Here is a 15,964-nt window from a genome sequence, read left to right as displayed (position 1 = left end):
GATTCAAGCAGTCCTTTCTCCTCTTGCAGAGCCAGAGAGAAGTCATTACATGACAAGTCACAGTTCATTTGAAGTTCATTTTTTTCATCAGCTCTGTGCTACATCTGTTTCTAGAGTCTGACCATTTACTGGTCATCAGAGAGAAAGTCCTCTCCACAAAGGCATTTGAGCCTGGCACACTGAGGACAAATGAGACAATCCTGAACATGTTGATCAAGTTGGCTTTCCCTAGGTCTTGGAAAACTGCCACCTGCTTCTCACTGGCAGAGTTTGTGGTTTCCTGTCTGGCTTTCTGTATTTCCTCCAGGCTAACACAAAACTCTTCATAGAGTTGGTCCCTGTCATTTGGAGGGCAGCCACCACCTGCTCCAGGTCAGTGGAGGAGAGCTCCTCATAGAGGCCGATCAGTTTCAGTTTCACCATTACATTACCCGGTGAGAAATCAAACCACTTGTCAATGTATGTAATGACAGTGTCGTAGAACTTCCTGTTGCTGCTTGGACCTTTGTGCTGACAATTGTTTATCCATCAGCTGCTTGGTCTGGTATCCCAAACATCAGCTGCTTGGTCTGGTATCCCAAAACATCAGCTGCTTGGTCTGGTATCCCAAAACATCAGCTGCTTGGTCTGGTATCCCAAAACATCAGCTGCTTGGTCTGGTGTCCAAAACATCAGCTGCTTGGTCTGGTATCCCACAACATCAGCTGCTTGGTCTGGTATCCCAAAACATCAGCTGCTTGGTCTGGTATCCCAAAACATCAGCTGCTTGGTCTGGTATCCCAAAACATCAGCTGCTTGGTCTGGTATCCCAAAACATCAGCTGCTTGGTCTGGTATCCCACAACATCAGCTGCTTGGTCTGGTATCCCAAAACATCAGCTGCTTGGTCTGGTATCCCAAAACATCAGCTGCTTGGTCTGGTATCCCAAAACATCAGCTGCTTGGTCTGGTATCCCAAAACATCAGCTGCTTGGTCTGGTATCCCAAAACATCAGCTGCTTGGTCTGGTATCCCAAAACATCAGCTGCTTGGTCTACTCAGAAAAATCTGTGCTGTTTCAGCTGAAGCATCTTCAATGTTGAACTTTTGGACTTCCTCGTAAACATCTGTGATGCAGAGCGTTGTTTCCTCCAGCTTTTTTACGAGTTGGTCATAAACACACCCCACTTTGTGGAAAAAGCACAGATAAATCTCAGCAGCAGCTTCCTTTTTTTCTCTTCATACTCAAAAATAAGCATTTCGCTACACTCGCATTAACATCTGCTAACCATGTGTATGTGACAAATAAAATTTGATTTGATTTGATTTGAAATACTATTCAGTGCCACAGGACAGGTCTCCCTAAGGGACCTGAAGTTTGATGTAAGAGCTGGCCAGCTTTGCAGGAGACGATCGACGGCTGGAGAGCCATTGTGTGCAAACATGTCGCAGAATTTCACGCCACTCAGTGTCAACAAAGGCAACAAAAAAAATGCACGCAGTTCCTCTCTTCGGGAAGCGGATACTGATAGGTGTCTGTGGATCTGTAAAACAATTCTCTCAATATCCACTGACCACTGATCGCAGGCATTATGAGCTATGTGAGCTGGGCAATTAGCTTTCAGAATGCGATTGTTGTTGGCACTGCTCAATCACTGGTAAACGGACAGGTGTTTTCCAATTATGTCGGTTTCCACAGTAGAAGAATGCACCGATAATGCTAGCACCTTTAGCTTAGCGTGTGCATTTCTGTGGATGCAAGCTGAGTTAGGTCACTCTCCCCATCATTGGCCAATTGAGATTTCCTGACGGCATATAAAGTACAGAAAGCTTTCGTCGGGTCACCACTGACGGCCTTAACACACATCTTTATTGCTTCACGTTGTTTGTTGTAGCTGCACAGTCTTTTCTATTCTGCATATTTATCCATTTTTCCTTGATATGCCAAACCGACCGAACAATAACAGAAATTACTTTGCAGGAATTGGCGCGTTTACACTATACTGTGATTGGAAGAATATTTAGCCAAATATATAAGGGACATCCCGGCTAATACGGGACAGTTGGCAACCCTACCCTAGCTTAACCGTAGACATCTATCTAACAGTTACCAGTAGACTAACAACTTGATGTCATTCTTCTGGAAGTGTTAAATGCAGTGTTGCCTCTCAGTAGCCCAGTGTATTGTGTTCACCCCACTGCTTCACTGAGATGGAAACCTGAGTTTACTAACTTTTCTTATTTCCTCTCCTCTCTGCAGCTCTCATCCTGTTGAACGCCATCAGTAGCTGCCACCTTCAGTGAGGTCCTCTTAAGCCACTTCCACTGACCCCTGAACCCTCGTTGCCATGGAGAACATGAGTGAGCTCCAGAACCCGCTCCTGGACAAGAACAGCAAGCACGTCGTCAACGGTTACGGCGGCGACTTCCCTAACAACCAGTACCAGGAGAACATCATCAACTACTTAACCGGTGGTGACAGCGGAGAAGGAGGAGGTAACACTAACAACGGTACGGTGGCCCATGTGGGACACAACAACCCCAACGGCAAGACGAAAGCTCAACAACTCCTGGACGCCACCTCACTCCATCTGGCCGTCGAGGCCTTCTACAGGCCTAATTTCATCCTGTACAAGGAGGAAGGGGGAGGAGGAGGCGGAGTCAAGGCCAAGGATTATAAGAACGAGTGTTGCGAGACTACCTTCACAGAGAAGAAAGAGAAGGCGAGGGAGGCGTCTGTAGCAGTGGAGACCCCCGGAAGCACAGAGGACCCTCAGGCCAAGCTGCTGGAAGAAGGAGACAACGTGAAGATACAGACTGTCTCCTACGAGGTGGAGGAGGAGGAGTATGTGGATTACGAGGTAAGGAAAAGAAAACACTCAGATGTATCCTCCCCATAGTAGATTCAGAATTTATGAGCAGGTACGTGAGCATGCACCTGGGGAATTGCTGGAAGTGTGATAACGGATTTGTGGTTTGGTAGAAAGTAGACATCGCTGTGCCTCCATCTTCTCTAGCTCCTGTGTGTGCTGGCTGGGGGAGCAAGTGGGATTGGTTAGGATTGAGGGGTAGACCAGAGAAGAAGGTAGTGGATTGGAAAGTGGTGCAGAGAAGCAGTTACCAGGTTAGGCAGTAGAGCAGAGAAGCAGGTACCAGGTTAGGCAGTAGAGCAGAGAAGCAGGTACCAGATTAGGCAGTAGAGCAGAGAAGCAGGTACCAGGTTAGGCAGTAGAGCAGAGAAGCAGGTACCAGTTTAGGCAGTAGAGCAGAGAAGCAGGTACCAGGTTAGGCAGTAGAGCAGAGAAGCAGGTACCAGGTTAGGCAGTAGAGCAGAGAAGCAGGTAGTAGGGATGTTGTAATTTTTTACAGTAAGAAAAGTAGTAATGTGAAGTATATTACAGCATCTCTGCTGTAAAGCAACATTACAGTATGAAGCTGGCAACTCTGGTGACAGGACAATGCTGTAAATTTACAGTGAAATTCTTCCTGAAATCTAAAAGAAAAATAATACATTTATACATATATACAGTGCCTTGCGAAAGTATTCGGCCCCCTTGAACTTTGCGACCTTTTGCCACATTTCAGGCTTTTTTTTGTATTTTATTTGTGAAGAATCAACAACAAGTGGGACACAATCATGAAGTGGATCGACATTTATTGGATATTTCAAACTTTTTTAACAAATCAAAAACTGAAAAATTGGGCGTGCAAAATTATTCAGCCCCTTTACTTTCAGTGCAGCGAACTCTCTCCAGAAGTTCAGTGAGGATCTCTGAATGATCCAATGTTGACCTAAATGACTAATGATGATAAATACAATCCACCTGTGTGTAATCAAGTCTCCGTATAAATGCACCTGCACTGTGATAGTCTCAGAGGTCCGTTAAAAGCGCAGAGAGCATCATGAAGAACAAGAAACACACCAGGCAGGTCCGAGATACTGTTGTGAAGAAGTTTAAAGCCGGATTTGGATACAAAAATATTTCCCAAGCTTTAAACATCCCAAGGAGGACTGTGCAAGCGATAATAATGAAATGGAAGTAGTATCAGACCACTGCAAATCTACCAAGACCTGGCCATCCCTCTAAACTTTCAGCTCATACAAGGAGAAGACTGATCAGAGATGCAGCCAAGAGGCCCATGATCACTCTGGATGAACTGCAGAGATCTACAGCTGAGGTGGGAGACTCTGTCCATAGGACAACAATCAGTCGTATATTGCACAAATCTGGCCTTTATGGAAGAGTGGCAAGAAGAAAGCCATTTCTTAAAGATATCCATAAAAAGTGTCGTTTAAAGTTTGCCACAAGCCACTTGGGAGACACACCAAACATGTGGAAGAAGGTGCTCTGGTCAGATGAAACCAAAATTGAACTTTTTGGCAACAATGCAAAACGTTATGCTTGGCGTAAAAGCAACACAGCTCATCACCCTGAACACACCATCCCCACTGTCAAACATGGTGGTGGCAGCTTCATGGTTTGGGCCTGCTTTTCTTCAGCAGGGACAGGGAAGATGGTTAAAATTGATGGGAAGATGGATGGAGCCAAATACAGGACCATTCTGGAAGAAAACCTGATGGAGTCTGCAAAAGACCTGAGACTGGGACGGAGATTTGTCTTCCAACAAGACAATGATCCAAAACATAAAGCAAAATCTACAATGGAATGGTTCAAAAATAAACATATCCAGGTGTTAGAATGGCCAAGTCAAAGTCCAGACCTGAATCCAATCGAGAATCTGTGGAAAGAACTGAAAACTGCTGTTCACAAATGCTCTCCATCCAACCTCACTGAGCTCGAGCTGTTTTGCAAGGTGGAATGGGAAAAAATTTCAGTCTCTCGATGTGCAAAACTGATAGAGACATACCCCAAGCGATTTACTGCTGTAATCGCAGCAAAAGGTGGCGCTACAAAGTATTAACTTAAGGGGGCTGAATAATTTTGCACGCCCAATTTTTCAGTTTTTGATTTGTTAAAAAAGTTAGAAATATCCAATAAATGTCGTTCCACTTCATGATTGTGTCCCACTTGATGTTGATTCTTCACAAAAAAATACAGTTTTATATCTTTATGTTTGAAGCCTGAAATGTGGCAAAAGGTCGCAAAGTTCAAGGGGGCCGAATACTTTCGCAAGGCACTGTATATAGTACCAGTCAAAAGTTTGGACACACCTACACATTCCAGGGGTTTTCTTCATTTTTTTTATTATTTTCTACATTGTAGAATAAGACATCAAAAAACATGAAATTTCACATTTGGAATCATGTACTAACCAAAAAATATTCATACTTGAGATTCTTCAACGTGGCCACCCTTTGCCTTGATGACAGCTTTTCACACTCTTGGCGTTCTCTCAACCAGCTTCATGAGGTAGTCACCTGGAATACATTTCAATTAACAGGTGTGCCTTGTTAAAAGTTAATTTGTGGAATTTCTTTCCTTCTTAACCATACCACGTGGTTAAACGCTTAGACTATTGATACTGACAGAATAAGAATATGATTTACTAGTCTGCAGCTAGGAATTCGGTATCATTGAACGTGAAGAACGACAACCGCCGGAACATCTATTCTATAACGACATGAATGAACGTCACTCTGAACTATCTATTCTAACCACGACAGAGAGAGAGAGAGAGGGCGGACAATCTCTCCAACAGAAACAAACTTTTCAACAGAGATCCCGACGACACACTGAACGTAAATATATATATTGATTGCAATTATTCCCGAATGAGTGAGTGTTCATGTGCAAAGGATTAGCATTTCAATTGTTATAATTATCAACTTTGTAGTGTCTCATCTCAGTCGACCCCCACTCCCCTTTCTGTCCACCAAGCCGCGATGCCGGTTTATCCCACTAGGGAAACTCCGTTATCATTTCCTTCTAACTATCTACTGTTTGTTTATACATTTCTGTGAATTACTTAGTTAGTAAATAAATGATTTAAGACAATTGATGAATGGAAGACTCATAGTGAAGACTGTGTTCGTGCAGATAACCAACAATTTACAACGTTTGGAATGAGACTGGAATGAGACTAAAGTGAGGTAAAATAAAGAATAAATCATTAATCAGAAGACTAATTGATCAGATATTAAAATATCTGAAAAGTTATATTAGGTAAATTAGAACTTTGTGATCTGAATATTTTCCTTGGTGCCCCGACATCCTAGTTAATTACATTTTCCTGATTAGTTAATCACGAAATTCTAATTACAGAGAAACTTTGATAAAAACTATAAGTCTTCAGTTAATGATAGTAAAGGCACGACACTACCATACCCCTGTCTGTACATTATGCCCTGAATCTATCCTACCATGCCCAGAAATCTGCTCCTTTCATTCTCTTTCCCCAGTCCATGAGACAACCAGTTTTGATAGCCTTTAGCCGTACCCTCATCCTACTCCTCTGTTCCTCGGGTGATGTGGAGGTAAACCCAGGCCCTGCGCGTCCCCAGGCGCTCTCATTTGTTGACTTCTGTAACTGTAAAAGCCTTGGTTTCATACATGATAATTATCAGAAGCCTCCCTAAGTTTGTTTCACTCACTGCTTTAGCACACTCCGCCAAACCTGATGTCCTTGCCGTTTCTGAATCGTGGATTAGGAAGGCCACCAAAAATTCTGCGATTTCCATCCCCAACTACAACATTTTCCATCAAGAAAGAACTGCCAAAGGGGGAGGAGTTGCAATCTACCGCAGAGAAAGCCTGCAAAGTTCTGTCATGTTTTCCAAGTCTATGCCCATACAGAAATATGCCCAAAAAGAAATATGTCTCTCAATGTTGCCGCCTGTTATAGACCCCCCTCAGCTCCCAGCTGTGCCCAGGACACCATATGTGAATTAATTGCCCCCCATCTATCTTCAGAGTTTGTTCTGTTAGGTGACCTGGCAGTCCTACAATCTAAGGAATGCCCTCAATCTCACACAAACTATCAAGGAACCCACCTGGTACAACCCTAAATCCATAAACATGGGCACCTCCATAGGTATTATCCTGACCAACTTGCCCTCCAAATACACCAAATCAAATCAAATCAAATTGATTTATATAGCCCTTCGTACATCAGCTGATATCTCAAAGTGCTCTACAGAAACCCAGCCTAAAACCCCAAACAGCAAGCAATGCAGGTGTAGAAGCACCTGCAATACATCTCTGCTGTTTTCAATCAGGATCTCAGCGATCACTGCCTCATTGCCTGTATCCGCCATGGGTCCGCTGTAAAACGACTATCCCTCATACCTGTCAAACACTCCCTAAAACAGTTCAGTGAGCAGGCCTTTCTAATCGACCAGGCCCGGGTATCCTGGAAGGATATTGGCCTCATCCCGTCGGTAGAGGATGCCTGGTTGTTCTTTAAAAGTAATTTCTTCAACTTCTTCTTCTTCTTCTTTCTTCAACTTTAAATAAGCATACCTTTTCAAAAAATGTAGAACTAAGAACAGATTGATTCACTCCTGACTGCACTCAACCAGCACAAAACACTATCTAGACATCCCTATCTATACAAAACACTATCTATACATCCCTATCTATACAACACACTATCTATACATCCCTATCTATACAAAACACTATCTAGACATCCCTATCTATACAAAACACTATCTATACATCCCTATCTATACAAAACACTATCTAGACATCCCTATCTATACAAAACACTATCTAGACATCCCTATCTATACAAAACACTATCTATGCATCCCTATCTATACAAAACACTATCTATACATCCCTATCTATACAAAACACTATCTAGACATCCCTATCTATACAAAACACTATCTATACATCCCTATCTATACAAAACACTATCTATACATCCCTACCTATACAAAACACTATCTAGACATCCCTATCTATACAAAACACTATCTATACATCCCTATCTATACAAAACACTATCTATACATCCCTATCTATACAACACACTATCTAGACATCCCTATCTATACAAAACACTATCTAGACATCCCTATCCATACAAAACACTATCTAGACATCCCTATCCATACAAAACACTATCTATACATCCCTATCTATACAGCACACTATCTAGACATCCCTATCTATACAAAACACTATCTAGACATCCCTATCTATACAAAACACTATCTAGACATCCCTATCTATACAACACACTATCTAGACATCCCTATCTATACAAAACACTATCTAGGCATCCCTATCTATACAAAACACTATCTATACATCCCTATCTATACAACACACTATCTAGGCATCCCTATCTATACAAAACACTATCTAGGCATCCCTATCTATACAAAACACTATCTAGACATCCCTATCTATACAAAACACTATCTAGACATCCCTATCCATACAAAACACTATCTAGACATCCCTATCTATACAAATCACCACCTAGACATCCCTATCTATACAAAACATGATATAGAGATCCCTATCTAACACTATCTAAAGACCCAATATATGTCTCAGCTGTCAATGCTGACTATATGACATTATCTGACTGATATTCAGGCCTGTGTGTGTGTGCGCAGCGGCTCTCCATCCCTCTATCAGTCCGTCTCTCCTCTATCCATCCTTTTCTCCTCTATCCATCCTCTCTCCATCCCTCTCTCCTCTATCCACCCCTCTATCCATCCCTCTCTCCATCCCACTCTCCTCTCTCCATCCCTCTCTCCTCTCTCCATCCCTCTCTCCTCTCTCCATCCCTCTCTCCTCTATCCATCCCTCTATCAGTCCCTCTCTCCTCTCTCCATCCCTCTCTCCATCCCTCTATCAGTCCCTCTCTCCTCTCTCCATCCCTCTCTCCTCTATCCATCCCTCTATCAGTCCATCTCTCCTCTCTCCATCCCTCTCTCCTCGCTCCATCTCTCTCTCCTCTCTCCATCTCTCTCTCCTCTCTCCATCTCTCTCTCCTCTCTCCATCCCTCTCTCCTCTCTCCATCCCTCTCTCCATCCCTCTCTCCTCTATCCATCCCTCCCTACGCCCTCGCTCCACCCTGTCTTTAATGGTCACCAGGGACTATGGCGTTTTGGATCTCTTAACAGTGTAATAAAGGCCCAGATTTTATCTCCTGATAAACACCCACTTTAAATCTCTCTCTACCACCGTCAGATCTTACTTTCCTCCAGAGAGAGAGAAGGAGAGGGGAGAAAGGGTGATGAGGGAAGGAGGTATGGTGGGAGGGAGACAGAAATAAATCAGTTCAATGTAATTGAAGACAATTGGGAAAATTGGAACACGCTAAATAAACAACAGGAAGAGCTACAGTATCTATCCAAAATGGAGGTTTATTGATAATAATTTCTCCAAATCTTTTTGGGGCCTATAACAAAGAACAAACACATACTGTATACACAATTGATTACATAGCAGTCAGCTATTAAACTTGAACTGACCAGATTTACATTCAAAATACAAAATAAACTCCAACCCAAAAAGGCCTGTGGTGTTGATGGTATCCTAAAAGAAATGAGCAAATATACAGACCACAAATTCCAATTGGCTATACTTAAACTCTTTAACGTCATCCTCAGCTCTGGCATCTTCCCCAATATTTGGAACCAAGGACTGATCAACCCCAATCCACAAAAGTGGAGACAAATTTGACCCCAATAACTATGGTGTGATATGCGTCAACAGCAACCTTGGGAAAATCCTCTGCATTATCATTAACTTTATTTCCTCTGTGAAAACCAATGTCCTGAGTAAATGTGGAATTGGCTTTTTACCAAATTACCGTACGACAGACCACGTATTCACCCTGCACATCACTATTGACAAACAAACGAAAACAAAAGCAAGGTCTTCTCCTGCTATGTTGTTTTCCAAAAAGCTTTTGACTCGATTTGGCATGAAGGTCTGATATTTAAACTGACCCAAAGCAGTGTTAAGGGGAAAACATACGACATTATACAATCCATGTACACAAACAACAATAATAATAATAATAATAATAAAAAACATGTATTTCCACAGGGCCATGGGGTGAGACACGGAGGCAATTTGAACCACACTTTCTTTAACATATGCTGTATGTCAATGAATTTGCGAGGGCACTAGAACAGTCTGCTGTGTAGATTCTGTCAGGCCTGTGCACTGAAAGTTCATCTCAGTAAGAAAATTATAGTCTTCCAAAAAAAACTCCAGTTATCAGGACCAAAGTTACAATTTCCATCTAGACACCGCTGCCCTAGATCAGACAAAACACTATACATATACAGACCAGGGCCACAGGTCACTTCCACAAAGCTGTGAACCATCTGAGAGACAAGGCAAAAGGAACATCAAATTTGACATCCCAATTAGGATCTAGCAAAAAAAAATACTTGAATCAGTTATAGAACCCATTGCCCTTTATGGTTGTGAGGTCTGGGGTCCGCTCACCAACCAAGAATTCACAGAATGGGACAAACACCATATTCTCTTTATGCAGAATTCCGTAAAAACATCCTCTGTGTACAACATCAAACACCAAATAATGCATGTAGAGCAAAATAAGCACAAAACCCGCTAATTATCAAATCCAGAAAAGAGCCGTTAAATTCTACAACAACCTAAAAACAACTGATTCCCAAACCTTCCACAACAAAGACCTCATTTACAAAGAGATGAACCTGGAGAAGAGTCCTCTGCTGCTGATACGGGGGTTCTGCTCACAAACAAAATCAGGCTGTCACGTTGTATAATGATGGGAGACAGGCGCAGGAATACAAAATATTTTTTTATTTTATTTCACTACCCAAAATAGTGTACGTCATGACGGGGACGAAGCCCAAAACAAACACTTCTATATATATATAACACAGGGCTGTAACCCAAACAAAGAGTGAGGTGTAAACCTCTAATAAATACACAGGAAGAGACCCGTAATAACAACACATGGAACGAGACCCGTAATAACATACACATGGAACGAGACCCGTAATAACAACACACGGAACGAGACCCGTAATAACAACACACAGGACCAGACCCGTAATAACAACACACGGAACGAGACCCGTAATAACAAGACACGGAACGAGACCCGTAATAACAACACACAGGACGAGACCCGTAATAACAACACATGGAACGAGACCCGTAATAACAACACATGGAACGAGACCCGTAATAACAACACATGGAACGAGACCCGTAATAACAACACATGGACGAGACCCGTAATAACAACACACGGAACGAGACCCGTAATAACAACACATGGAACGAGACCCGTAATAACAACACATGGACGAGACCCGTAATAACAACACACGGAACGAGACCCGTAATAACAACACATGGAACGAGACCCGTAATAACAACACACAGGACGAGACCCGTAATAACAACACATGGAACGAGACCCGTAATAACAACACACAGGACGAGACCCGTAATAACAACACATGGAACGAGACCCGTAATAACAACACATGGACGAGACCCGTAATAACAACACATGGACGAGACCCGTAATAACAACACATGGAACGAGACCCGTAATAACAACACATGGACGAGACCCGTAATAACAACACACGGAACGAGACCCGTAATAACAACACATGGAACGAGACCCGTAATAACAACACATGGAACGAGACCCGTAATAACAACACACGGAACGAGACCCGTAATAACAACACACGGAACGAGACCCGTAATAACAACACATGGAACGAGACCCGTAATAACAACACATGGACGAGACCCGTAATAACAACACACGGAACGAGACCCGTAATAACAACACACGGAACGAGACCCGTAATAACAACACACGGAACGAGACCCGTAATAACAACACATGGACGAGACCCGTAATAACAACACATGGACGAGACTCATAATAACAATAAATGAGACGAGACCCGAAATAACAAATAACACATTAACACGGTAACAGCCGACTCAACAGAGCACAGGTACTCACAAGACCAACGGACATGGGACAATAATCAACAAGGACAATGGGGAACAGAGGCCACATATATACAATTACCTATCAGGGTGAAATGGGAACCAGGTGTGCGTAATGAGACAAGACAGTCCGGGGTTGGTGGTAATGATTCCAGTTCAGTGATGCCTAGAAGGCCGGTGACGTAGACCTCTGGAACTGGTGCACGGAATGAGCAGCTGTACCGGGGGGGGACCCAACCAAATCACGAGGAAACAAAAAGATAATTGTTTGACACATAGGAAATAATCAAACTAGAATGTTATTTGGCCCTAAACAGAGAGTACATAGTAGCAGAATACCTGACCACTGTGACTGACCCAAAATTAAGGAAAGCTTTGACTATGTTCAGACTTAGTGAGCATAGCCTTGCTATTGAGAAAGGCTGCCATAGGCAGACCTGGCTCTCAATAGAAGACAGGCTATGTGCTCACTGCCCACAAAATGAGGTGGAAACTGAGCTGCACTTCCTAACCTCCTGCCAAATGTATGACCATATTAGAGACACATATTTCCCTCAGATTACAAAGACGAATAAAGTGTGACATCACTGCAGCAAGATGTGCGATCTGTTGCCACAAGAAAAGGGCAACCTGTGAAGAACAAACACCATTGTAAAGACAAACCCTTTCATATTTCAACTATTTGCATATTGTTACAACATTGCCATTAATATCATATTTGAAATGTCTATCATATTTTAAAACTAATGTTTAATGTTCTTTTTTCCCCGTTGTTTATTGTCTTTCACTTGCTTTGGCAATGTAAACATCTTTCCCATGCCAATAAATTGAGAGAGAGAGAGAGAGAGCGAGAGAGAGCGAGAGAGAGAGACAAGATAGTTAAAAATGATTCGCTCTTAACATCAGTGTTCTGACTATTCTCGCGGTTTGCTTGAGCATGTGGGAGCTGCTGTAGAACAGTGGTCTAAGCCGTGCTCTCTGGCTCCGAGCATCAGAAGTTCACGCCCAGTGCCAGACAGTTGTTTAGAATTTGTTTGGGTGAGCGACCGAAGGAAGGCATTTGTTTGGGTGAGCGACCGAAGGAAGGCAGTTGTTTAGAATTTGTTCGGGTGAGCGACCAAAGGAAGGCAGTTGTTTAGAATTTGTTTGGGTGAGCGACCAAAGGAAGGCAGTTGTTTAGAATTTGTTTGGGTGAGCGACCAAAGCAAGGCAGTTGTTTTGAATTTGTTTGGGTGAGCGACCAAAGCAAGGCAGTTGTTTTGAATTTGTTTGGGTGAGCGACCAAAGGAAGTTGTATATCGACATTCTCAGGACCATTTCAAAAGTCTGAAATCGGCGTCTTTTTCGAGTGATCAGTCTGGTTTAGCACTGGCTACATCTAGTAATGATCAGAGACAGACTGCAATACATGGGACGTTTTCCAATGTTTGGTTGGCAACACATTATAATGAGAATTATGGCTGCTGGCTGCTCAGTAGTGTGGCACAGTGGAATGTTCATGTACTGTAGAATACTGAGAAAGGATTCTAGAGTTCTGGAACATTTTTAACTTTCCAGATGGTTTATCCATTATGGCCATTGGTCCACACACCACAGAATGTTGCATTGAATGTCAGTTCTTATATCCTTCTGATTCTGTGGTCACATGTACGGTAGGTATGCTGAAGTCGTACGCTTTGGGTCCCTTTGATCTTGTAGATGAAACATACGGAGCATTCGCAGATGTAACGCAGATGTATCTGCTCGTATGTAAAAATCTCAGACGATCTGTGGAGGCTAAGGAAGGTTAGGGAAGTGCCATGTGTCACACCATCTCCCAGAGCATGACATTAGCATTTATAGGCAGTTTTCATGGAAATGGGGCCTGTTCCAAATGCAACCCCTTGCTCCTGGCATTTTCTACAGCACAGACACACTGCAATACAGACTCCAATACAAACCAGAGCAGCTCTGAGATCAGATACAGATTCCAATACAAACCAGAGCAGCTCTGAGATCAGATACAGATTCCAATAAAAAACAAGAGCAGCTCCAGGATCAGATACAGACTCCAATACAAACCAGAGCAGCTCTGAGATCAGATACAGACTCCAATACAAACCAGAGCAGCTCTGAGATCAGATACAGACTCCAATACAAACCAGAGCATCTCCGGGATCAATAGAGATCAGTCCATTTGGGACATGCCGACAGAAATGCATTTTGAATCAGATTGACGTAATTAAAAAGTAACTGTTCTCCGATTCTGCGGTGTTGATCAGAACCAGCTTGGACAGGGGAATAAACAGTGCAGTGTTCCATTCTAAATCCAAAGGAATGTCACTAGACATTGCGTCAGAGAAGAGAATCTAAAATGTGCTCATTCCTTGCCCCCACTGCTCACCCTCTCCTTTCATTCCCATCCCGAGTCCTTTTGCGATTATAGTGAAGTTTCCCAAATGGCACCCTATTCCCTCTTCCCATAGGGATCTAGTATATAAGTTATAGGGCACCGTCTGGTACACTTGCCAGTGAAATCTTTCAGGGATAGACCCCCCCCGTTTTCTCATTTACCTGTAAATGATGTGCAAATGGTTCTGTGCCAGTTGTAATCTCTCGGATCATTTGGGCTAGCAGTGAGACGGCCGGTCTGTTGCATTTCAATGGCCTTCTCACCTACATCTATTGGTAGTAGGGTCTGTGAAGAATCTCTATTGAAAGGGCTTTCTAAGTCCAGGGCTTAATCTGTGTCTGGGGAAACACGGCCCTCAGTGTTGTGTTTCTGTCCGTTCCACAACAATGTGTTGTAAGAGGACAATGTGCTCAGGTTTTCCCAGGTAGCAATGAGTTCTGTGCTTGATGTTGACAGACGATAGCTCAGTGTTGCTTCAACACAGATTAAAGATCTGAGTACAAAATGCTTTCCAAAAAGAAAAATATTTTCTCTCTCTTGCACTCTGCAAATGTTCTTTGCACCTCCATGCTTCACACAAACACTCCCACACAGTCCCACACAGTCAACACAAACACTCCCACACAGTCCCATACAGTCAACACAAACACTCCCACACAGTCCCACACAGTCAACACAAACACTCCCACACAGTCCCATACAGTCAACACAAACACTCCCACACAGTCCCATACAGTCAACACAAACACTCCCACACAGTCAACACAAACACTCCCACACAGTCAACACAAACACTCCCACACAGTACCATACAGTCAACACAAACACTCCCACACAGTCCCACACAGTCAACACAAACACTCCCACACAGTCCCATACAGTCAACACAAACACTCCCACACAGTCCCATACAGTCAACACAAACACTCCCACACAGTCAACACAAACACTCCCACACAGTCAACACAAACACTCCCACACAGTACCATACAGTCAACACAAACACTCCCACACAGTACCATACAGTCAACACAAACACTCCCACACAGTCAACACAAACACTCCCACACAGTCAACACAAACACTCCCACACAGTCCCATACAGTCAACACAAACACTCCCACACAGTCCCATACAGTCAACACAAACACTCCCACACAGTCCCATACAGTCAACACAAACACTCCCACACAGTCAACATAAACACTCCCACACAGTACCATACAGTCAACACAAACACTCCCACACAGTCAACATAAACACTCCCACACAGTACCATACAGTCAACACAAACACTCCCACACAGTACCATACAGTCAACACAAACACTCCCACACAGTCAACACAAACACTCCCACACAGTCAACACAAACACTCCCACACAGTCAACACAAACACTCCCACACAGTCCCATACAGTCAACACAAACACTCCCACACAGTCCCATACAGTCAACACAAACACTCCCACACAGTACCATACAGTCAACACAAACACTCCCACACAGTCAACATAAACACTCCCACACAGTACCATACAGTCAACACAAACACTCCCACACAGTCAACATAAACACTCCCACACAGTACCATACAGTCAACACAAACACTCCCACACAGTACCATACAGTCAACACAAACACTCCCACACAGTCCCATACAGTCAACACAAACACTCCCATACAGTC

The 15,964-nt window shown here is 43.2% G+C and overlaps 1 protein-coding gene across 1 annotated transcript in view; it reads left to right on the top strand.

The window, feature by feature from the left end:
* LOC139415491 (synapse differentiation-inducing gene protein 1-like) overlaps positions 1 to 15,964 on the top strand; it is an 86,892-nt gene that overhangs the window by 14,218 nt on the left and 56,710 nt on the right. The window contains exon 2 of the mRNA XM_071163593.1: positions 2,239 to 2,839. Coding sequence (XP_071019694.1) covers positions 2,327 to 2,839 — 513 coding nt within the window. The 5' untranslated portion in view covers positions 2,239 to 2,326. The remainder of the gene's footprint in view (positions 1 to 2,238; positions 2,840 to 15,964) is intronic.

The sequence above is a fragment of the Oncorhynchus clarkii genome, chromosome 8 (genome assembly GCF_045791955.1).
Source record: "Oncorhynchus clarkii lewisi isolate Uvic-CL-2024 chromosome 8, UVic_Ocla_1.0, whole genome shotgun sequence".
NCBI lineage: Eukaryota > Metazoa > Chordata > Actinopteri > Salmoniformes > Salmonidae > Oncorhynchus > Oncorhynchus clarkii.
The sequence above is the reverse complement of the archived record's forward strand: the minus strand, read 5'-3'. Positions and strand labels throughout refer to the sequence as shown.